Source organism: Monodon monoceros, unplaced genomic scaffold, assembly GCF_005190385.1.
Source record: "Monodon monoceros isolate NGI ecotype Baffin Bay Population unplaced genomic scaffold, NGI_Narwhal_1 Super_Scaffold_21, whole genome shotgun sequence".
Taxonomy (NCBI): Eukaryota; Metazoa; Chordata; class Mammalia; order Artiodactyla; family Monodontidae; genus Monodon; species Monodon monoceros.
In genome coordinates, this window is record NW_021703778.1 from 166,109,017 (window position 1) to 166,133,618 (window position 24,602).

At 34.4% G+C, this 24,602-nt stretch overlaps 1 protein-coding gene across 16 annotated transcripts in view; it reads left to right on the forward strand.

The window, feature by feature from the left end:
- The window catches only part of PAPOLA (poly(A) polymerase alpha), a 57,397-nt gene that overhangs the window by 29,326 nt on the left and 3,469 nt on the right, over window positions 1-24,602 (forward strand). For 6 of the 16 annotated variants that reach the window (XM_029236775.1, XM_029236789.1, XM_029236786.1 and 3 more), the window contains 11 exons: window positions 495-615; window positions 1,573-1,657; window positions 6,224-6,277; window positions 6,815-6,934; window positions 8,223-8,332; window positions 11,606-11,727; window positions 15,136-15,278; window positions 17,377-17,477; window positions 17,692-17,912; window positions 21,848-21,910; window positions 23,765-23,839. In XM_029236775.1, coding sequence (XP_029092608.1) covers window positions 495-615; window positions 1,573-1,657; window positions 6,224-6,277; window positions 6,815-6,934; window positions 8,223-8,332; window positions 11,606-11,727; window positions 15,136-15,278; window positions 17,377-17,477; window positions 17,692-17,912; window positions 21,848-21,910; window positions 23,765-23,839 — 1,215 coding nt within the window. The remainder of the gene's footprint in view (window positions 1-494; window positions 616-1,572; window positions 1,658-6,223; window positions 6,278-6,814; window positions 6,935-8,222; window positions 8,333-11,605; window positions 11,728-15,135; window positions 15,279-17,376; window positions 17,478-17,691; window positions 17,913-21,847; window positions 21,911-23,764; window positions 23,840-24,602) is intronic. The other 10 variants (XM_029236776.1, XM_029236774.1, XM_029236780.1 and 7 more) reach the window with 5 other exon arrangements.

Genomic DNA, 24,602 nt, shown 5'->3' on the forward strand with positions numbered 1-24,602 from the left:
AAATCATTTCATTATATCTTAAAATGATACCAACATGGATAAAGTAGTTTTACCATGTGTTAATAAGCTTCTACTCCTGATAAATTAAGGGTATATTAAAAACTAAGTTTAAAATTCATTTTACACAGAACATACTATGACATTTCTCAAAAGTGTAATTGTGTGTACATCCCTATTTCTGTTGTAGAAAAAAGAAAAACTAAACATCAGTAGATGCCCAATTAGAACCTTTTTTTGCTTGACAGGCACACTATTTCTAGTAAGATTGCCAAAGCAGTCATGCCCAAATGATTGAAACAAAACATTAGACCAAATCACAGATTCTGTAAAGAATTCCTGTAAAAACAGTGTCTCTTTACGTGGTTTTTCTTTCTCAACTCCAGCTGTGAAATGAAATAAAATTTAATCATTGGTTCAGTTTAACAAGGGGTAAAAAGTCCAAGTATCTGTTGCATATGTACTTGAAGAAACTGATTGGCTGTTGTTGTATGTAGGTAAACCCCAGTGATAGGTACCATCTTATGCCTATAATTACACCAGCATACCCACAACAGAACTCCACGTACAATGTGTCCGTTTCAACACGGATGGTCATGGTTGAGGAGTTTAAACAAGGTAAGTGTTTATCCTTATGCTCTCCTTTATACACGAAGGATTTACATACCATTGTACACCCCGTAGTTGGGTATTCAATTAAATTGGAGAAAGCATTCACCGAAGTGGATTTTGGTGTTTATTTATTGATTACAGATTATATTTGAGAATTAACTTGGAAAACTCAGTTTAATTTCTCTTAAGCAATTTATTTTTGATTATATATTGGAAGATTAAGCAAAATTGAAAATTGTATCCTTAGCTGGGCCTTTATGGTTTAGTTCCATACTATTGCCATGTGAAATTTTAAATGATGTCATAGTTTCTCTCTACTGGGTGACATGAGAGGCTTTTAGCAGGCAGTATACTTGAAAAGAGCTTTGAGCAGGATTTTGACCAAACTGCCCACTGTTTTGGAATAACCTCTAAACTTCTGAATCCCAGTAGTACTGCTAATTTGAAGGAGTAGCTATTGCTAAATGGTCTTTAAGGGAAGTAGCTAGAACTGGATTGTTTAATTTGACACAAGTCAAGGAAATAGAATCAGCTGTATGACTGCCAGCGTCAAACTCAGAAGTGTAAAGTTCTTTTCTGTAGTCTACAGGGGCTCTTCATGGGAAGATGTCGCTATCCTTTTATGGGAAACTTGTTTTTTAGAAAGGCAGGAAGCAAAGCTTATGGGAAAGTTTTCTTTCTTGGGTAACTCCAGTGCTTCAGTTTTAGGAGAGAGTCATTCTGTGAGCGTGGCATTTTAGAGTAATGGCAATTTGCCAGAAAACTGGATCTGAAAGTAACCCTCCAGCTTTTTTGAAAAGAGTGTATGTAAGAATCTGTATGCTCTAGAGTCATAGACTAAACTTGCTATGTTAAAATTATGATTTTAGGAATATAGTGAATGCATGTGGTATATTTAAGATCTTTAAAATTATAGATTCTTAGACTGAAGCATGCAAACATTTTAATATGTTTTTAATTTAGGTCTTGCTATCACAGATGAAATTTTGCTGAGTAAGGCAGAGTGGTCCAAACTTTTTGAAGCTCCAAACTTCTTTCAAAAGTACAAGTATGTATTTTAAGGCATGTCGGACATGTTGCTCTCTTAAGTAATGGTTTAATGGTAGCATACGTGACATCTCTTTTTGCTAGACTAATGTAGTCTTGAATTTTCCTTTAAACATCTTCTATACAAGTTTTCTTCCTGTCACAAAGGGCATACTGTTTTTAGTAAACCCCTTATTATTTCTTTATCAAGGTAAAGTGTAGTCCATACAGTTTTGCTGCCTGATGTAACCGAATTTCTACACTTGTAGCAACATCAGTTCTGAAGGCTTGTTAGTCATCCCCAAAACTCTAAATCTGTATACCTTGGCAAAGGAGTGAACTGTTAAAATCTGTAGTTAATAGTGTCTGTTAAGTAAGTATTTTCAGCCAGTTCTGGAAACTTATTTATCATTAAGATTCTCTATAACATAGGCAAAGCTAATAAAATGTCAGTGTATGTAGTCAGTAAAATGTTTTCAGTAGTTATAGCACATGATTGGCCTACCATTTCCCCCTAATGTTAATAAATCCCCTTCAGATATTTCTACAGATAATTTTCATGGAATCTCAGTGGGTGTAATATTTTTTTACTAATGGTTTTAGTATAATGGTTTAATACCGTAGTACAGGTTAATAGCCTGATTGTGTTGGTTTTGATGAAAACTGTAAGTTATAATAAATCTTACTTTTAAAAAAATGGACTTGCACTTTTATTTGCCCTGAGCTGAAAACTTGCCAAAGTCCCACTTAAAAAAATTTTTTTTCTTTAATGCTTGAAATTTTCCTGACCATTTGATCTTGTGTTGGATTGTGTTTTGTAATAATCTAAGCAAGATTGCTCTATGCTATTTCCCCAATTAAAAACAAGAATGATGACCTTCATGATGTCTCTGTGTTTTGTTTCTGTATCTTTTGCATGAAAAAGCAATAATGGAGCCAGCTTAATTGTTGTGTTCTGGGAGCACTGCATTGTCAGTAAAAATTTAAATAGCATAACATTGAATGTTCTTGTTTATTACTTATTCCCCATAAGTTGTGCTTTTCCATTTGGCAGATAATTTTCCATTGTTTTTTATTTTAACCACTGTTGAGGAAGTACCTTTGAACATTTAAACTAATAAATACATATTCTGATGCTTTAAAAACTACATCATGAAAGAGTACATGATTACTTGTAAGGAGAATAAAGAAATTGGTCTCATAGAAAATTGCCAGCATCTCTTAATCCCCGAGAATCCAAGATGAAGCTAGATAATTTTTCCTGTCTCACTTCCTTGTAGGAGTAAGAGGTGGGTAGAATGAAGTTCTTCTAAGTACCCACTTAACTGGTTTCTTTCACTTTAAGAAAGACTAGTGTTGAAATTGAAGAAACCTTGATAATGTCATCTATTTGAATAAATTTGTATTAACTAGAACTTTGAAGTTTTGTTTTTTTTTTTTAAAGCTTGCTTAAATCTTTCTTTTAAAACTTTTAGGCTGTCCTTCAGTCTATGCCAAATAGTACATATAAGGTCTTCAGTTGACTGATGAAAAGATTTATAGATTACTGTCTTTACTGAATTCTCTTGAAACAATCAAATTATTTTAGGTTATTAAAAACAGCTTTAAACATAATTAGATATGAGGATGTAGCAACAAATAGAGGAAATTATATCAGGAAAATTTAAATTTCAGCTGTGACTCCTGCGAAAAAGGATTTGAAAACGTGACAACAATGAGCTAACTTTACCTATACCAAATTCTACTTATGTTTTTAACTTATTTCAAAAATTTTTCCTGTTAAAGAATTAGTGATTGCTATCATTATACTCAAGTATTCCCAGATTTGAATTTTTCTTTTAACATATTATATGAATTACCCCAAAGATTAGCTGTACAACTGAACTGAAATCCTTAGTTTTGCCTTGAGTCAGAGTTGGTTAAGCTTATTTCAAGTATATCCTGAAAGTATTGTGTTTGTTATGTGAAATATTTTAAGTCATATAGTATACCTGCCTGCCCTTCTTGGAAGGGAAGAAGCCATGAAGGAAATTTCAGTTGTCTTAGAAAGCAGACCATGTTTCAGAAGATATCAGTGTTCTTGTGAAAAAGGGAGAACACTGCCTTGTGAAATTTTATAGTTCTAAGAAAATATTTTTCATGTTTTACACTTAATATATTCAAGCTCACATAAGTAAGTAACCAGCAGTAAAATAAATCATTATTGACATAGGAAATGCGAATACTTATTTCAGATGTTCCATTTCCTTAGGAAACGAGGAAGCAAAGGTATTAGGGAAAAAAGCCAAATGTTCTCAGGAATAGGGTTAATAATTTATAATTTCAAGGAGTATGTATGTATAGAATAATTTAGCCTCATAATGTTTTAAAGGCTTTAAAAATAGTGAACTGTAATTCTTGGACCTGAGTTACTTGAAGATGGAATTGCAAGGATTTTTGTCTAAGATAATTAGATTTTCGGTGCACATATCTGAGCTGTTACCTACCCAGGGAAAAATATTAATGTGATGAAATGGCCAGGAAACCTACTTACAAAATGCTTTTTTGGAGTAAATATTTGTGAGGTAATAATAGCAACTAAATTAAGTGTTTTTAGAAGCTCTTAAAGAGGTTTTAATTCAACTGTGGTACATTTTTATAGTTAAATTTTTTTTATTGGAAACTGATAATCTTTAAATCTTGGGGAAAGTTAATCATTATTTCATTGGCTTCAGTGTTTCATGAAGTCATTTGAGTACCTGAAGCATGATAGTGGCACTGTAAAGTAGGGGATGGCGTTTTTTGGAGCAGCAACAAAATAGTCTAAATTTAGACCTATTTCTGCTTGGTCTCTGTGCTCTGATAGGTAACTTAAGAATTAATGACAGGTTATTTCTATTAAACATGATTACTGTATTTTTTCACATTTGCTTAAATTTGGCTGAGTGAAGGACATTTGACTTCGCATACATACTTGCTAAGCTGTTTAAAACTTTGAGCTTTATTTGAACAGGTGCCTTTATCATAAACGATGTGCAGAGTAGACCCCCCCCCTTTCCACTGGATTTCAGTAAGAACCAAAGTTGAACTCTAAGCTTTAAAACTTTAAACTTTGAATTACCAACAAGATTATGTTCAAATGGATTTTATATTTTGCATAAGTAGAGAACATTATATATTATTTAAGTTTTTGTTCAAGACTCAGGTGGTCATTAAGAGTATCCATTTCTCTAAAAGAGTGATTTAGAGACTTGAGTTTTGTCCTCATATTAGGTGAACCCAGACAGCTTTGCTGTTTTGAGTTTTTGTGTGCATGCCTGCTTTTTATACTTTGTCTTATCCTCTTATAAGTTGTTATACTTTAGTCAGAGTTTTTTCTCCATCCCCTCTCCGCCCCCCCCTTTTAAAATCTGTTGTCCATTTTCAAACTCCCAGGGAACTGGAAATCAGGTTACTGAGCTTATTAGGATTTTGTTTGATTTATAAGAGAGTTTAGGGCCCCAGGAGGGTTTTCTGTATGTGTAAAATGCATGAGCTTTTAGTGCTTTTATTAACTTTTATTTATTTGGGCTGTGTTTGTTCTGTATATTTGGTTTGCTCTAAATAATTGCTGAACAGATTAAACTGGTAAAGGAAACGAAGTATTGGTTGGTCTGTATGGATTTGGACTGCACATTTACTTTTCTGTCTACATGTTTTCATATTTATGTATATTACCTCTGTTACCTTAAGTTTATAAATACTTGAAGTTAATTTAAAATTCTTAGTCATAATTCTGACTTTTCCACCTACTATCAGTTTGCTTTTTGAGGTAAAGTTTCTGGTGAGAAGTTTGATTTCTATCACTTCTAAAATGGATTTTGTAGAAAAGTATGTTGGATTGGACTTTTTTTTTTTAGTCTTACGAAATTCTTTAGTTGTAAATAGTTTGTTTTAAAAAGATTTAAAATAGTCGGTCATGATGGTGTTTTTCTGAAATGAAAACTTGATTTTGCTCTAATTTGAATGGAATTGGATTCTGCATAGAAATCACATTTCTTTGTTGCTCTCACATTAATGATGTCTGCATCTTTGTTATAGAAATTCATACTGTTGCTTGAAAAAAATCATGAGGCCTAACTTAAGTATTCAGTTTAATTTTTGCTACCTTTGAATTAAAAAGCATGATGTGTTTGATACTATTTTCTAAGTTACTGATGTATGTATATTTAGTGACCCTGTTTTTGTGGCTAAAGCCTTGGTGCTTTATTTCCATCAAAGCAATTTTGCTTTAATAGGTTATATTTTAGTGAGGTAGCTCTTTATAGAAAAAGCACTCCACCAGAATCATTGAACCAAGTTATCAGTTGATATTTAGTCATCGTTTTTGAATTAAGCTTCTTTTTGGGTAATTATTCATAAAATTACTATCTTTTTCAGAAGAATTAAACTTGCCAGTAGTTAGAAACTTGTGGAATTTAGCATTTATGATTTTATGTGCAAACTGAGATTGCAGTTCTCTCTTGCTAAATTGATCTATAACTGTCAAAAAGCTTATTACATTATGGTGTTAATATCCAGCACAAAGCACTTAAATGAAATAAATAGCATGTTGTCTTTATCTTCAAAGGCATTATATTGTACTTCTAGCAAGTGCACCAACTGAAAAACAACGCCTAGAATGGTGAGTATAAGATTAGATTTTACAAAACAAAAAACAACAACAAAAACAAAACTTCAAAATGAATCAGATAGCCACAGAACACAGTAGGAGGTGGAAGTCCTTAAAACATCAAGTTTGTTTTTGTTCATAAATGGAGCTTTACTACTTGTAATGGAAGTATAGGAATTTGGAGATCCGTGTGTACAATTTTTTTTATTTGCCTTGTAGAGATCCATGTATTATTAACTGTATATTTAAAGTGCTTTGTTTTAGTTTACTGATTTTTTTTCTTTAAATATTTGTGGGGTTGTCTTTTATAACCTTCCTGGCTTGAAATGTGGCTTGATTCTCTTCTTCCTGCAGTTTTCACTTCATTTTTGGGGTAGAACATAAGGCTTTCGTTTTATCTGTGGGAGTTTAGACAGTTGAACTGCCCTCATATGTGTGTTTTATGATCTTCATATTACAGCTTTATACAAACATACTTGATTTTCTGCATTTTATTTTATTTTTAAAATTAACCAGAATTTTCATTAATAATGAGTGACATTTGTTCAGGGTGGGCTTGGTGGAATCAAAAATCCGAATCCTGGTTGGAAGTTTGGAGAAGAATGAATTTATTACACTGGCTCATGTGAATCCCCAGTCATTTCCAGCACCCAAAGAAAATCCTGACAAGTAAGCAGTCCTCTAATTTAATCCAGTTTCCTCATCCCCTTTTCAACTTTTGCTCATGGAAGTTTTATAGGCAATTTTTATTAACTCGAGTTACTATTCTGTTGATTACATATGGGTCAGGCCAAGTTGAAATTTATGGTTTAGGGTTTCCTGATCAGAAACACTGAAGAGAAACACTGTTTTTTTGCAAAAAATCACCCCTGAAATAAGTTGTAATGACGAGGTGCCTATTAACTAATTTGAGTTCAGATTCTGTAGGTCTGCACTTTAGCATCTCTGAACACACCTCCCCTTTTTTGTAGAGTGGTTTTCAGGATAGCTGCTATATCAAACATCGATCTTTGCTTTTTATCTTAATTTTTTGAAAAAGAAAACATGCTTTGATATGACCTTGCAAAAATTTGATTTGTGATAGGTTCTGGAACATTGAGAAGATATGTTATTAAAAGCTGCCTTGCCTTATTCTTTTAAGGATCTTTTTGTAGGTCAATTTCTGGTTTGATTGTTGCTGTGTTATTACCTATATGAAATTCTACTTTGCCTATAATCACTTTGTTTTATTTAGAGGGTGAGGGGAGTTTTAATAGTGAGCTTTTTCAAAAAAATGCAGTAGCATTAAAGGTTGAACAATATTAGTGAATGGATCATTTAAGATTGTGCTGTAATAGAATAGCTATTTCTCTGATTCTGCAGATTATTTCCTTTTGCATTCATGTAAAAGAGTTGGCATTTGAGCTTTTTATAAATTTTTTTGTTGCTGCGATCTTAATTATTAAAAGACTGATCCATTCAGTAGATACATCATTAAATGTTGAAAAGTAGCTGAAACACCCATTATTATTATGCTGCGGTCAGATTTCTGTACATGTGGGCTTTTCATTTGAGTTTAAAAGTTTAAGGAATGTATGTTAAGGTCTAGTTAAATTTTTATATCTACACTATTTTTCTTTGTTTCAAATTTTTGTAAAACATGTCATTCATTAGTATGAATATAATTTTTCTTTGCAGTGCCTTTGGTACTTAAGATTATCATTAAGAATATTGGCTGTCAGTACATGGATAATGAAGAGTATATTTGTCCTAGGACTCCAGTTTTTTATATAGCAATAGGAATATAGAGGGCAGATATGGAGGAGGAATTTGAGTTTTGATGCAGTTTGGTTTAGAACTTAGTTTGTTTATATATTTGTATTCTGAGTATTTCCATGTATCTCAGGTTGGCAACCACATTGATAACTGTTTTCATGAAATCCTGATAAACTATAGTAATACGCTTCTTATTTTACAGGGAAGAATTTCGCACGATGTGGGTGATTGGGTTAGTGTTTAAAAAAACAGAAAACTCTGAAAATCTCAGTGTTGATCTCACCTACGATATTCAGTCTTTCACAGATACAGGTATAGCTCTACTTAGATAATCAAAACATGTACTTGCATATATGAATTTGTCTTCATGTGTACCATAGTGGAATTTGCAATAACTGTTAAAATTACTTGGGAATATTTTACAATGGTCATCAAAATTACCTTAATATTTTTGGATTAGTTATTAGTTTCAGTCATGTCTAATATATAAATGATTTTTTTTCTCTTATGGTAGACCTAAAGTTAAATGGTTGAACCACTTTAAATTTAATTTGCCCACGATTACTTATGAAATTAGAAACCACCTGAATATTGATTGTCTTAAAAGACTGAATCTGTGTCTGATTGCCTTAATAACCTTGAACCTTAGAAATTTATGAAGCTAAACTTCTGGTGACATGAGAAAATTTATCCTCTATGTCATTTATAGACTCAAATGTTAATTCATGGGTGGGAAATACAATGATGAAGGCTTCATTTTGGATTGACCTGTACCCTGAGATACAAGGTAGTATGGTTTAGCTAAAGACCAGATGGTGGATATAGTTGACAGAAGCTAAGACTCTATGTAGATACGCAAATTTTCAAGGGAATGGTGAATGTACTTAGCGACAATGATGAATGTGTGTCTTCTTTAGGGACTAATAATTTTTTCTTTCATACATCTCTCCTTTCCATTTAAAAAAATTTTAGTGTGTGTTTTTCTCACCTGTCCACAATAAGTTGTCTTCACCTAAGGACATTCAGACGTAACAGTAAAAGTTTTTTACCTCCTTGGAGAAGGAGAGACAAAAATCGGTACATTTTTTAAAAATGTCAGTATCATACACTAAATGTAAAGGAGAACTAAAAGGAAAAGAATGTATTTCAGTATGTAAATGCTTAGGTACAGTGACTAGAAGACATACCTAAGTAGGTAATTGCAGCTATATTTAGAATCACTAGCAGTGTGGTAGCTGAATTCCTATGATACAGGTGTTACCTGTTGTGATTCAGAGACCATCAGCAGCATTGCCATTGGTGACATGAATTTTCCTAGAAAATTCAGCTTAAAAATACTTTGTTTTTATGTAAAATTGAGTTGAGTTCTTATTCAAATAATTGATAAAGTAGGTTTTTCATCTTTAGGAATGAAAGTAGGACGTGGTACAGTGCATTGCAAAGAACTGTCCACGTTCAAGGATATTTAGTGTCCCTATCATGTAGTAGCCCTTAATCATTATGACAACAAAAGCACTTACACAGATTTTATAGGATGTGATTTGGAGTGTGAAAACTCCACTTGCTGAACACCAGAGTAGCGGTTTTTTCCAAAGTAAAAATTCTGATGTCAACTTAAACTATTTATGAACTAACAAATCATGTAGAGATACTTAGACTAGAAAATTTGTTTTGGACATTATACCTAATTGAACTGCTTATCAAAGATTGTGCTAATGAACCATCAAGATTTTAAAGCAACTTTCAGATATTTGGGGAAGGAAATATTCAGTTGTCCTGTATCTTGAAACATTTTAATGGAATACTTTGTGGGATTTTCTAATAAAGCATATTTAACATGTTGAAAACTCAAAGTTCTTACTCCCGGTCTCCTCTAGCTTCTCTTCAGATCTTTTTGATCTCAGGCAGTGACAGCTGTGTCCTTGTAGTTGCTCAAGCTAGAAGTCTTGCAGTCTTCCTTGAATCCTGTTTTCCCCATACTTGGTATTAATCTATTAAAAAATCCTCCTGTCCCTACTTTCAGAGTATGTTGAGATTTCTGCTACCAGTTGCTGTTTATACCCCTAGTCCAAGCCACTTATTGGTCTTTTGGATTACTGTCATTTCTGTAGTTTTCTTGTTCTGCCTTCAGCTATTCTTAGTCAGCATCCAAAATGACATTAAGCCAAATCATGTCTCACCTGCTTAAAACCTATAATGGCTACTCATCTCACTCTGAATCAGTCCAGATCTTTACTGTGGTTTGCAAGCCTTTATGTGATCTAGTCGTCTTATTATGTCTCTGACCTCATTTCTTATATTGATAATAAGAAATATATAGACATATATAAAACTTAATAAGTTCAGAATCCTTTATCCATATGTCTTGAGGCCAGTAAGGTAACAAAGTTAGTAAATAATATTCCCAGTGGGGTCTGGAGTGACATTTGGTAGTCAAAGGCCGTAACATTTCTGTAAGATATTTACATAAGGTATAGGTAGAGAGATTAAATAGCTACAAATAGTTCAAATCAGGGTTTGTTGCCAGTTGAGGTTTGGTGCCAGTCTTAGGAAAAACTTCTATTTTGGGGAGCTTTTGGGATTTTACAATTGCAGATAAGGGATTATGGATCTTCTACTTTCCCTTCTCCCCGTGGCCTTTTTGTTACTCCTCAAACATCCCAGGCGTGCTTGGGACCTTTTGTCCTTGATGTTTGCTCTTCCTAGAGTAGATTCCACCAGGTACTCACAGTTTATTTACTCACTTTCATTTGAGTCTTCACTCAATTGTAATCTCAGTTTCCAGGCTGAGCTTCCTGTTGTCTTCCCTACTCAAATTTTTTCTCCATAGGTCTTATCACCGATCTGATATGAAATATATTTTACCTTTTTTTCTGTTGTGTTTCTCCCCTAGAATGTGGACTCTGAAGTTTTTGATCTCTTATTTCCTGCTATATCCCCCATGTCTAGAACATGTGATACAGTATAGGTGCCCAGTAAATCGTTTTATGACTGAGTGAATGAAATTTTCCACTTTGTTGTTTTGCTGTGGTTGTTACATACTCGAGCTAGAATTTTAAATTATACTGGTAGCATAAATAAGTATGAATTTAAGAAACCCCTTTTGTCCAGTTCTGTCATTTCTTTCTTTTTTTTTTTTTTTTTGGTACGCGGGCCTCTCACTGTTGTGGCCTCTCCCGTTGCGGAGCGCAGGCTCAGCGGCCATGGCTCACGGGCCCAGCCGTTCCGCGGCATGTGGGATCTTCCCAGACCGGGGCACGAACCCTTGTCCCCTGCATCGGCAGGCGGACTCTCAACCACTGCGCCACCAGGGAAGCCCTCCAGTTCTGTCATTTCTTAAGGAGTTAACTCTTTTATTACTTTAAGAGTTTTTACACTGGAAGAATTAATATACTATGTGTTCTTATTCGTTATGTACACCTTGTGGTAAGAGACACTTGTGAGATAGGTTTTGACCTGATAATTTTATAGATAGGCAATATTGATGGAAAACGGATCCGTACTTTAGAATAGCTTCTCCTGGGTTAGTTTAATTGCCTTTATGAAGATGTTTCTATTTCTTGTAACAATTTCCTAATTGTATAGTTTATAGGCAAGCAATAAACAGCAAGATGTTTGAGGTTGACATGAAAATTGCTGCAATGCATGTAAGAAGAAAGCAACTCCATCAACTACTGCCTAATCATGTGCTTCAGAAAAAGAAAAAGGTAAATTTAGAAAGTACGTTAAAGAGCATTACTAACATGATGCTTTATGTATCCAGCCTATCAATATTCCAGAATTTAGGCTGAGTTAATAAGTCATATTTGAAATAGATCACAGCATTTTGAAAACCTATTACATGGAGAAATTCCATTATGTGAAACCTTGCTCCTAATCAGGTTTCTTGCACACACTTCCTTCAGACTTCAGATTAGTGGCAATGCTTCATATCCTTATTTTTTATATATTTATATTCTCTTTTCAATGTCTCTTATTGGTATCCATTTAATAGCCCACATCAGTATGTAATTTCCTTTCCTTTTAAAGGTAAAGAAAGTTAAATTAGGTAATATGTGGATCAAGTAAGTTGTGTGACTTTTTAAATGAAAATCATTTTAGTTTCATAAGGATTATACACGTATATTATTTAAAAATTAAAAGTTATTGGATATAAGATCACTGACAGTGGTAACCTCAAGTATGATGTTCTGGTGTTGATGCTTCCTGTTGTATAACTTATTAGCCATGATTTTCTTATTTGGACTTTTAAATTTGAAATTGTATTGAAATTTTAGTGCAGAAATAAATAATATAAATAATATTTTTACTTTAAGTGGTTTCAAAAGTGGCTTATTCTTTATAACTTTAAAAAAATTATTTCTTTTATTTATTTATTTTTGGCTGCATTGGGTCTTTGTTGCTCTGCGTGGGCTTTCTCTAGTTGCGGTGAGCAGGGGCTGCTCTTCGTTGCGGTGCACGGGCTTCTCATTGCTGTGGCTTCTCTTGTTGCAGAGCACGGGCTCTAGGAGCCCGGGCTTCAGGAGTTGTGGCTCACGGGCTCTGGAGTGCAGGCTCAGTTGTGGCGTATGGGCTTAGTTGCTCCGTGGCATGTGGGATCTTCCCGGACCAGGGCTTGAACCCGAAAAAATGGCTTATTCTTAAAATGGAATACTTAGATCAGTGAAAATACATGAGTTAGAGATACACATATGATTGGGTTAAAAAGTACAGATAGGGCTTCCCTGGTGGCGCAGTGGCTGAGAGTCCGCCTGCCGATGCAGGGGACACGGGTTTGTGCCCCGGTCCGGGAAGTTCCCGCATGCCGTGGAGCGGCTGGGCCCGTGAGCCATGGCCGCTGAGCCTGCGCATCCGGAGCCTGTGCTCCGCAACGGGAGAGGCCACAACAGTGGGAGGCCCGCGTACCGCAAAAAAAAAAAAAAAAGTACAGATAAATATATATCATTTGATACTTTTATATAAAGTTTACAATATATCTTTTAAGATAGAATATGAAATACAAGTATGCATTAGAGCATGAAAACTGCATTCTATGATGATGGTTCATTATCGGGCTGGGATTGGGAGGAGAGGAATGAAGTTAATATAACTTCATAATGTTTTGTTTCTTAAAACATAGAATATATTATGATACAAAAGTAGCTAAATCAAGGGCAAGGATTTTGCAGTAGACTACCTGGTTCAGGTTCAGGTTCCATTGCATCCTAGCTGTGAGACTTTGGCAAGTTGTATTACAAATATCATGTTCTTGATTTGCCTTAAAATCACAATTCTAATTTTACGTACCTCGTTATGTATTTTGTGAGGTTAAAATGAGCCAGTGCCTGTAAGAGGTAGTTTAGATGGGTGCCTGGCACACACTAAATGCTCTTTTCTTTGCACTCTTATCTTTTCTTTGCACTCTTATTAAAATAGTTTCCTTTTATTAAGTGCTATTTGCAAAGCACTGTACCAGTAAAGAAGATGTGTATTCTATATTTAATGATACAGTAACCTGGAGCTATTGTCTCTATTATAGAAGAAACAGAGTGATTCAAACATTTGCCCAGGGTCATGTACTATGAGATGTGAATTGGACCTAAGTCTGCATGCAAAGAATGTGTGTTTATTTCTCTGTAGTATGTTCTGTCTTTATTTGTCTTCATTAGAAAGTTTGATAGAATATTTATGATTTTGTGGCATTGAAGTCTCTTGTGCCAAACTTGATATAGACACAGAGGCAAAGCAAAGCAGCTTGAAGGTTATGTGTTCAGACCAACCAGTTAAAACCTTCATGTTCACTGATCATCCCCAACACTGGCCTGTTACTTCACAGGTTATTTTTTGATCACCTGGTCAGGCAGGTAACTGTGTGAAATGGAGTATAATTTACTTACTGAACAAATTTTTTGTCTGGTGGAGAGTGAGAGTGGTAGCATTTTTGCATAGGAAAGATGCTTATTTTACAATATTAAAAAAACTGGTTTTACAGCTGACTTCATAGGCGAAAGGCATTCCTTTCTCTCCTCTCCCTTTTCCCAAATCTCATCTTCCCCATTTGATTAATACTGATTTATGTACACAGGTGGTGGCTCTGTAGTGCTAACTCAAAGATTTAGATTATCTTGTCATTTGGGGAATTGGAGTGTGGGTGTACACATGCACGCACACACACACATATGGGGTATGGGTTTTTATTAATAATGCAAATTATTTCCATTAAAATGTTTTTGTAGGTAAGCGAACACTTGAAACTAATAGTGTTCTGAAAAAAAAAGCTGAAGTGATCAATTTGATGTTATAATAGCATTGATTGCAAAAACAGAAACTTTGGTCAATTTAGAAATCAACTTTTATCCCATAGCACCATTTATAGTTTTTTAGCTTTTGGTTTTTCCTGCACTATGTAGCTGTTTTTGAGTGCTTTGATTTTTAAGAAGCAGGACCAACATTAGGATTTATATGTGGTCATGAAGTTTAGTTTTCAGAAAATTAGTTTTGCTTTTATTCTAACAGATAGTTAACACTATTAAATGTACCATGTTAAAATCCTAAGTTGCAGGTAGAGCACTGGAAATCTCTTGCTTTTGAGAGACTCATACAAATAGCTAGGAGTGGCACTAAATTGTACCTACATGATAGTTTTTTTAGAAATTATACATTTTTATCTTCATTGTAAAACAATTTGAAATCTATAAACAAAAAATTACTTCTAATCCGACTGGCCAGAGATACTCATTGTTACTATCGTGTTTTACCATTGACTTTTTTTCTAATATATGAGTGTGTGTATGTATTAATAGTCCTCTGATTTAAGATACATGTGTTTTCATATTAAAGTGCTTTTTAATTTGCAGTGTATTTTACATTCAGTGTGTAGGTTTATTATAGCGTTTTTTTTCTCGCTTTTTCTCCCACTGAAGAACTGTAGTTAAGTTGAGCATCCTTAGAAGTCAGGAAGTATGTGTGTCCCAACTCTTCACCTTTTATAGTCAGCATGACACTTCTGATTATCATAAACATATTGATTTGTGCTCTTTAGTAGAAATCATTTATCAGTTAAGTAAAAGATGTTTATGTTTAAAAGGTCTAGATAAAATAAAGGTATATTTGATTAAATATTTTATTAATTGCAGCATTCAACAGAAGGTGTCAGGTTGACACCTCTGAATGACAGCAGCCTCGACTTGTCTATGGACAGTGATAACAGCATGTCTGTGCCTTCACCTACCAGTGCTATGAAGACCAGTCCATTGAACAGTTCTGGCAGCTCTCAGGGGTAAGGAAAAAGGGAAAGGAAGTGGAGTGGCTGTTTGAATAACCCCTCCAGTTTCATATGTTGAAATACCTACTGCCTGTGGTGAACTGTATGGTGTGCTAAGGAGAACCAGACAAGAGGGACAAGATCACGTTTCTGTCCTGGAGATGCTTATTACCTGTGTAGCAGGGGGAAAATATCTATGAAAAATATTAGGGATCTTCTAAAGAAGGTGAGATTTATGTGGGCTGGTTTTAGTGGAAATTTCTTTTGAAGAATTAAGTGTCTTTTTAGGAACATTTAAAGCGGCTAAACATTTTTATTTCGAAAGAAAAGCATGGCTTATGTTGGCAAAAATTAAAACACAAAAAGCCATATTTATCTTTAACTTCCATAAATCCTTATAGTGTTATCATTGCAGATTTATTTTTTAATGGATATACTACTGTATTTTCAAAGGGAGCTGTTTATTATAGATTCTGGTGGTACTGCTGTTATTTTAAATTGTGACGGTTATGCCCATCCCTTTGTTCAATGAGTTGATACTTAAACCATGAACACTTTTATGAATGCATGTTATATTTTAATGTTTTGAAAAAAGCAGTTTTAAAAATTGGATTGTTAAAGTATAACCAATGGCAAAGATGAAGGTTGGGATGAATCTTTGGATTCGTATGAAATAGAACATGCCGAGGTGCAGTAGATGATGAATTTAGTTTTATTCTCTTGGACTTTGAATGTGTGATGTGTTTTTAGACCAGTCATACGTAACCTGGAGACTTTAGGCATCAACGTGGCCCCTAAATCTTGTAGTTTTAAAACAATTCTTCATTTGTACAGCATTAGCTTCCAGATTTTTATTTTTAATGGTTTCATCATCTTTTTTTTGAGTGAAGAAGCAAAAATTTTAACAAGAATTTTGGGATTTATATAAAAGCCTTTCTGTACTTTTGAGTTTGTGCACATGAATGTAAAATAGATGTGTATTTGCTCAACAAATGCTGAGTATTTATTATGTACTAGCCGCTTTGCTATTTCAGGTTTTCTCCTGAATCTGTGGTTGTTCTCTGACCAGTTCTTCTTTTCTGTTTAATCGTTAGATGTTTGTGCCTTTCGGGGCTCTCTCGTTAGTCCTTTATGCCTTCTTTGTTTTATTGGGGGTGTGGCATCACCCACTCTCTTGACCTCATTTACTTCCATATACCAGTGAGCTCCAAAGCTCTGTGGAGCTTTGTGAATGTCATGTATGCACCAAAAATCTAAGTCCTCTAGCTTTGCCCACCTTTTCATGGCATCATCATTCAACAGTTGGGAGTTGAATAAGCTGTAGTTGAAGGAGACTGAATAACCACAGAGGACTTTTTGCTTTTTTCTTTCAGGAGATAATAAAAATGAGATTATTTAAACGCTAATGTATAGGATTTATTTGAGACAGAAAAGTTGAATAGATAGGACAGTGAAGGAGAGGTGATTTGAGTTTCCTGAGATGACAGGAGTGAGTGGGATCCAGAACATTGAAGGAGGGATTGGGTTTTGAGATCCTTTGTTGTTTATATGGGCCACTGGATGGGCTTTTAGGGTTTCATGAACCTTTACGTTTTGTATGCAGAAACTTATTTCTAATTCTCAGACCATTTTCTTCTTTACAGATTTTGATCATATTTTCTTACACCCCAAATCATTTAAGTCAGTTACCCCAAGTCAAATAAGAACAGATTTTTTTTAGCTGTTCTGTCAAATATGTTAGTCACTAGCCACATGTGGCAGTTTAAACTTAATTAATATTAAATGAAATTGAACATTCCATTTCCCACTAGTTCTGTTTCAAGTGTAGAGTAGCTACATCTGTATAGTGGCCACCATATTGGGTAGCGTAGGTATAGGTCATAGTTATAGGAAGTTCTGTTGACTAGCACTGCTTTAGAATGTTTCTGTGCTTTTGATTGTTGATTATATTTTATGAAATAAAGTTAGTTACTGATGTATATATACGTATGAGAAGTAAAACTGAAGGATCATTTACTTTAGAGAATAACTTCTGCACATACTACATTTTATTATTGAATTTTATACATCTCTCTTTGCTTTTTTCACTTTTTAATTTTTTCCCCATTTTTAGCAGAAACAGTCCTGCTCCAGCTGTAACAGCAGCATCTGTGACCAACATACAGGCTACTGAAGTTTCTGTGCCACAAGTAAATTCCAGTGAAAGCTCAGGGGGTAAGGAGGTTGACAGATTTGAAAATACTTGCATTATATTTGGTTGTAGCCTTCATTTTGAAAGATGGCTTCGTTAGTTAAGTAGCTTGAATTCAGTTTTTTTAATACCATTTTATTATTTACCTGTAAACTTATGAATAAAATAAAAAAGCTTTACTTGTAACTTGATGTTGATATGATTTAACTTTTATGTATTTATGTACTTACTACTTAGGTACATCGAGTGAAAGCATTCCTCAAACTGCCACACAACCAGCCATTTCGTCACCACCAAAGCCTACGGTCTCCAGAGTTGTTTCTTCAACACGTCTGGTAAACCCACCACCAAGACCTTCAGGAAATGCAGCAACAAAGACACCTAATCCTATAGTAGGAGTCAAGAGGACATCCTCACCTCATAAAGAGGAGAGTCCCAAGAAAACCAAAACAGAAGAGGTATCTATATGTTAGTTAGCCATGGGAATACCACCTTACCTGTTTTAAAATCCAGTGGAAGAAAACCTTTGTGAGCCCAAGTTGAGAGGCAGCATGGAGGAAAGCTTTTAGATTATTTTTAGGTAGTGCTTTAGTGCCAGAGTTCTTTTCACCCTTTTCTACTCTTTTCACTGTCTAACTCTTTCATAAAGCTGTGTTTCTTGTTTAAATTTCTGTAGCATGTCTAGGCTGTAACACAACTTAGCATGGATTTACATCTCATCTTAATTTATTATTCTCTTATAACTGTATGTTTCATGTGTACCAATTCTTTGGTGGCCCCTTTGGACACAGTTTTTTGCTTTGATCCAGGTGGAGTTTTGGAGCCTCTACACTGTACTTGGTATTACGGGGTCACTGAATATGAGAGGTTCTCAGGGAATTCTTATTGAATGACTGGCCATAAGCTGCGAAGTCAGATTAGTTTTGGTACCTTGAATGATTGTATCCTCCAGCCCTTCAGGAAATTTTCTAACAATACTTCCACTTTTCATAGTGGCTGGTTTATCTTGTCAAAGTCTCAGATAGTTTTAGGAAAACCGTTAAAAGTGTACACTGATTTTGATGTTTGTGTTAAAATAGAAGTAGGCTTATAACACACTTTCATTGTTCCCTGGAGTCACTCTCGTGTTTTTCTATTAATTAAACTTCCACCATTGTCCAAGAGATGATAGCCCAAAAAACACCAATTTTGTTGTGATTTTTGGTTGATAATTTTTTATTTAGGAACTTAATGCATTACATGAAGGTTTCTTTAGAATGGTGGAAAAAACTAGGTATCTTATGCAGTGTTTTGATTTTTAATAGTGAAAGATTATTGTCTTTATAAGTATTATTCCTAGCTTATTCTGAATCCTGTTGTTTTAGATTTTTTGGAAACAGTCACTGTTAACTACACATGAATAATTTAATGAATTTTGTCACTCTCATGATGCTAAATGCGAATGAAAAATGGGCATAGTATATCATATCTTACACCGTGTATTCTGAAATACATTTGTCTCTGTAATTATCTCTTAAGGCAGTGATTTTCAACCTCAGTTGTACATCAGAATTAGTTTTTCAGGGTTTGTTGTTTTGTTTTTCTTTTGTTTTTGTTTTTGCTTTTTGTTTTTTGCGGTATGCGGGCCTCTCACTGTCGCGGCCTCTCCCGTCGCGGAGCACAGGCTCCGGACGCGCAGGCCCAGCGGCCGTGGCTCACGGGCCCAGCCACTCCGCGGCATGTGGGATCTTCCCCGACCAGGGCACGAACCCGTGTCCCCTGCATTGGCAGGCGGACTCTCAACCACTGCGCCACCAGGGAAGCCCTTGTTTTTGTTTTATAAAATACAGATTTTAGGGCCTCCTCCAGATACACTGAATCTGACTCTCCAGGCCTAGTAATCTTTTATTAAAAGCCCCCATTCTACATGATTGTGTTGTACAGCAACCTAAGAATGTAGTTTTGGTGTAATGCCACTTTCTGTTTATTGATATTTGTTGGGAGTTGTCAGAGCATTTCAGAATTCACATTTCTTTTTGCTTTAGTAAGGTATATGTAAGCATAACTCTAGATACCTGTCATTCTGTTTCCTTAATGTTAATGGCTTCATTCCTTACCCTGTGAGAGCTCCAAAATATATATCAGTACAATGCTTATAATTTCGTTTGCACTTACCTTGGTAGAAAACACTCATGTTTCATGTCTAGTTTAGAGAGGCAATAGGAATATAGGATTTTTTAACTTAGTACAGAAAAATTTAAATATACACAAGAGAATCATTTCATGTACCCATCATGCAATTTCAGGTATAGTGAATTCAGCCACTATACCCTTAATTATTTTTCCTTTCCATTTCCCCTGTACTTGCATTATTTAGATGCAAAATCCAGACTTCAGTCATATCATTTCCTTAGTATTTTTAAAATCGTGTATCTAAAAGATAATAATTACAAAGAGGAAAGTATAAACAAAGTAAACCCACCTAAAAAAGTGAACAATTCATTAATATCAAATATCTAGTCAGGGCTCATATGTCCCTGATTATGTCATTGCTTTTTTTTTTTAATAGTTTTTATTTGTTCAAATCTGTAAGTAAATTAAGATCCTTGATTCATGTTTCTTAAGTATCTTTAAAAATATAGGTTCATCACTCCCCGCCCCCTGCCCCCAGCAATCTTCTGTGCTATGTATTTTCTCACAGTTTGAGTCCTGCTTATGGCAGCTCCATGGAGTTGACTAACAAAAATAGCATTTTAAGATATGTAAGGGATCTTAGGATTTTAGGTTATCTCATAGACTAATCTCCTTTCCCAGAAGAACTGGAGGTTCAATAGCTTTCCTGTTTACAAAGCTAATTAAAGTCAGAGCCAGGATTAGAACCCAGGCCTAAATCTCATGGTGCTAAAGTTGAAGAAGATTATTACAAATATTCTGATTTTGAAGGTCTCCTACTGGGTCATTCATTCTCCGTTAATGAGTATTTGGTATTAGAAATTCTAGTAAACTAGAAAGAAACACTGGTCCTACTCAATTAATAATATACTAACATGTATACAGATAGGACAGTTTCAGGTATTGTCAAGTACTTTAGTTCTACTTAATTTTTATCACATACTAAAGCTTTTCAAATACATATAGATGGTAGAAATGTAAAATAAAAATAGAAAAAAAGTTTGCCTTGTCACCTGAATTATATGGCTAAATGATGTTATATGTATATATATATTTAAAGTTATGGAATATTTCAAACATGTACAAAATTGTAATGAACAAGTTATATTTACATCACTTAGCTTTAATGGTTAACAACTCAAGGCCAGTCTTCTTTCATCTATAAATCTACTCCCTTTCCCATTGTTATGAAGCAAATCCCAGGCATGTCATTTCAACCATAAATATTTCAAAAACACATCTACAGTATATTATCACCATATATATTTTGTGTGATATATATATTGGTACATATACTGATCGGTGTATGTATACAGCGATCAGTATATGTACCGATATTAATAGTGATGTGTCACATATCCAGTCGGTATTGAAATTTGCCCAGTTGTAACTTACGTTACTATTTTTTATGTTTGTATGTTTGCAGGATACAAATAAAGTTCTTATGGGAATTGGTTGATATTGGTGTTAAATCTTTTCTACTCTGTAGGTTAGCCGTGGTTTCTATGTCTTGTTTTAAAGCCACATTTAAAATTAAATTTTAGTTCTACCTAGTAAAGAGAGCAGAGAAATTAGTGCCGAAATTGTTTTTCTTAAGAAAGTGATGTTTATTGCAAGTCACTGCAGGAATGGGAAAGTATAACCATTTTTGGTTTCCCATTTTCCCTCTTTACCAAAAAAATATGTTGTTTGTTTTAAATAGCATTATAATAAATCAAAAAAATAAGACCTGAGGAGAACATTTTTCAGACCTCCTTCAGGATGTTAATAAGACATACTAAGCCAGGGGGATTCTGTGGTTAAGTTTAGGAAAGTTAAAGAAAAGATTCTTTCTAGAACTTCTCAGAACCTTTTATGTGCTAATGTGTGTGAATCTCCCAGAAAGGGGGTGATAGTATTCCAAGTTCCTAAGTTGTTTGATCAAGGAACTCTTTTTTTCCTCTTCCTTACAAAAAATATTTTATGAACTTAGTGGTTTGGGGAATATACTTCAGGTGGTGATGATCAGCAATAACAGTTTTCCTCGTGTTCTTTTTTAAAATTTTGGTAGAAACTGAAGCCAAATTGGTTAAAATGAAAAAAAAAAATTTAAGTGAACCAGTAACCTATTTTAAGGACATACTTGATCGATCTTACAGGTTAATTATTTTTATACTTTAAAAAATTTTATAAATTAAAGCATTGATTGGCAAATAATCTAAATTTTCATTTTAGAGAATAAAGCTTTTTTTTTTAAAAACAGGATGAAACAAGTGAAGATGCTAACTGTCTTGCTTTGAGTGGACATGATAAAACAGAAACAAAGGTATACTAATTTAGCCTTGGAATACATACACAATTAAGAGTACAGAGATGTGATAGAAATGTCTATAATATTGCACTGTATTTCGTTGTATAGGTTTTAGGTTTTCAGTATTGTTTTTAGAGAAGTGTTTGTCCCTTTTTAGTGTTAATTTGTAGCACTGAAATTTAATTCCTCAAGTGTATGAGGTCCTACTAGATGCGGGGTTATCTGGTGGATACCAAATGGAATAGAGTGATGAGTGAGATGTTCCTGTTTTCAATGGAACTTATATTTAAGTAGAGAAGATAAGGGGTAGAAGTGGTTAATTACGTTATCAGAGAAAAAGTAATTGAGGATGGTGGGGGTGGTGAGAGGCAAGACTGCAGAATTAGTAAAGGCTTCATAGAAGGAAGACATAGGGTTTGGGGTAGTCCTTGAAGGATACAGAGGATTTGGGGTAGGACAGGATGAGAAGTTCATCTCACTATTGGGGTGAGAGTGTGGTATGTTTAGAGAACCAGTTTTTGGCACACAGTTCTGGCTAGAAGCTGTGGCGCAAGGGGCTTGAATCAAGGTAAATGGGGTAGGAAAGATTGGTTTAGCCAACGTATTAGACTTTGAACGTCATTTTTTCAGAAACTGAAATGTACTGAAGACTTCTAACTTTTTTGTCCTTGTTGTAGAAAAACTGGAAATCTTCCTCCTTTCCCCAAATTATCCTGATTTCCATGATAGATATTTTAGCAAGTATTCTTTTTGGTGTCTTTATAGATTTTGTGTGTGCATATATACCAGTGTGTTTTGCTTTCAAATCTTTATTCACTCTGTAAACCAAGAAAAATTGTTCATGCCATTGAATAATCGACAAATATTACTAACAGCTGCATAGAATGCTGTCTTAAGGCTGTTACCATATTTTATTCAACCAGTTCCCTATTGTTAGCAGTTGTTTCTGTTAAAAAAGGAAGTTGCCCTTTTCTACTGTAATGTTGGCTGTAGCTAAATACCTGCCATCCATTTATGTTTATTTTATTAGGATAAATTAATGAAAGAGGAACTACTGGGACAAATAGATGCTTTTAAAACTTAATAGGTATTGCTAAGTTGTGCTTCAGAGAGACTGCAGTCTTCCATTTCTAGTACACTGTTTACCTTTTTCAATTTCATAGGAGAAATTTGGTATTTCATTGTATTATTATTATATAGTTTTATAGAAATTCAAATTTTTGTATGTTTATTTTCATTTGTGTGTGTGTGTATGTATTATTTTTGGCCACTGCTTTAAAAAAGATTAGAGCAGTGGAATGACAACAGTTCACCCTGTATTTTCTGATGATTCTTAGAGTAGAATCAGTGCATTGGTTATTGAGAAGGGCAAGAGAAACCAAAAGGAAGGAGGAATGTTTTAGAGACATTTTCTACTTTTAATTAAAGGCCTGGGAGCAGTTTTTGTGCTTCTGGGTAATTTTATTTAATAATACTGAATGAGTTTTATTTTTTTCACATAGCTGAAGCTGAGCTTGGGTTTACATTCTGTTAATTATTGTCTGGGCAACGTTTTGTAATATGCATGTACGTGTCTTTAATTAGTGCTTGTTTACAATGTCCAAGTTGGAGTTGGTTGGAAAGTCATGAGATATTTTGACCGTGCCTTATAGGGTTTAAGTAGGCAGATAGACATTTATGTGTATCTGAAATGGTTAAGTAACCTACGAGGCTTTTTTTGATGATGATAGATGATTTTGTAATGTAGTCACATCTTTCTCTTGATCCCTCCTGTCTTCCAATTTGTCTTTTTTATTAGCCACCAAACCCAGTTATGTTCTTTTATCCTTTTTTAAGTCTCTTTCCTCCCCCGTCCTCTTTGTCTCACAGGAACAACTTGATACAGAGACAAGTACAACTCAATCAGAAACCATTCAGACAGCGGCTTCCCTGTTGGCCTCTCAGGTACTAAGTGCAAAAAGCAAGGAGAATTTTATAAATGTTGTTAAGATTAGTGTTGTGTAATGAATTAAAATGAGCACATCCAGAAGTTGAATAAAGTTATCTTTGTGAAAGTAATTGCCAGCCTGCAGATGTATTTATTGTATTCGGAGGTAGCACTGGATATGATGGAACCGTTCTTCCGCACTGTCAGGATGCTGACTCCTCCCCTTACATGCTGTTTGATATTGCAGATCATTTAAACCGTCACTGCACAATGTGTAGTCTTCACGTAGAGGTTTTGTTCATAGGTCAGAGAGTGAAATTTAAATTAGAACTTAAAACCATTCTTCATGGATTTTTTAAAAAATACCTTTTAATTTTCAAAATGTGCTTCTGCCTCACTTTTCACCTCCGATTTTCAATTATTAATTTAGTGTAATCCATAGTTCTTTAAAATTATTTTTTCATTTGTCCTAGAAATTCTACTTGTGACAGTCCCTTGCATAGAGTAGGCACCTGGACTCTTTTCATTGATTTGTGAACCTTCATTTTGTTTGTGAAATAATTGTTTTCTTCTTGAATCCTTTCAAATTAAATACACTCCAAAGTCTAGGTCAAACTCTGACATAAAGGAAATATTTTCTTTAAGTAGACATTAGACTGGTTAACCTCTACAAAATAACTGGGGTGACAACTGCCGCCCAGTGATGCTGCTGAACTGATGAGACAGTGATACTGTGCTGCTTTGTGGTTCAGAGTTACTTTAATGTGATCATTTTACAAC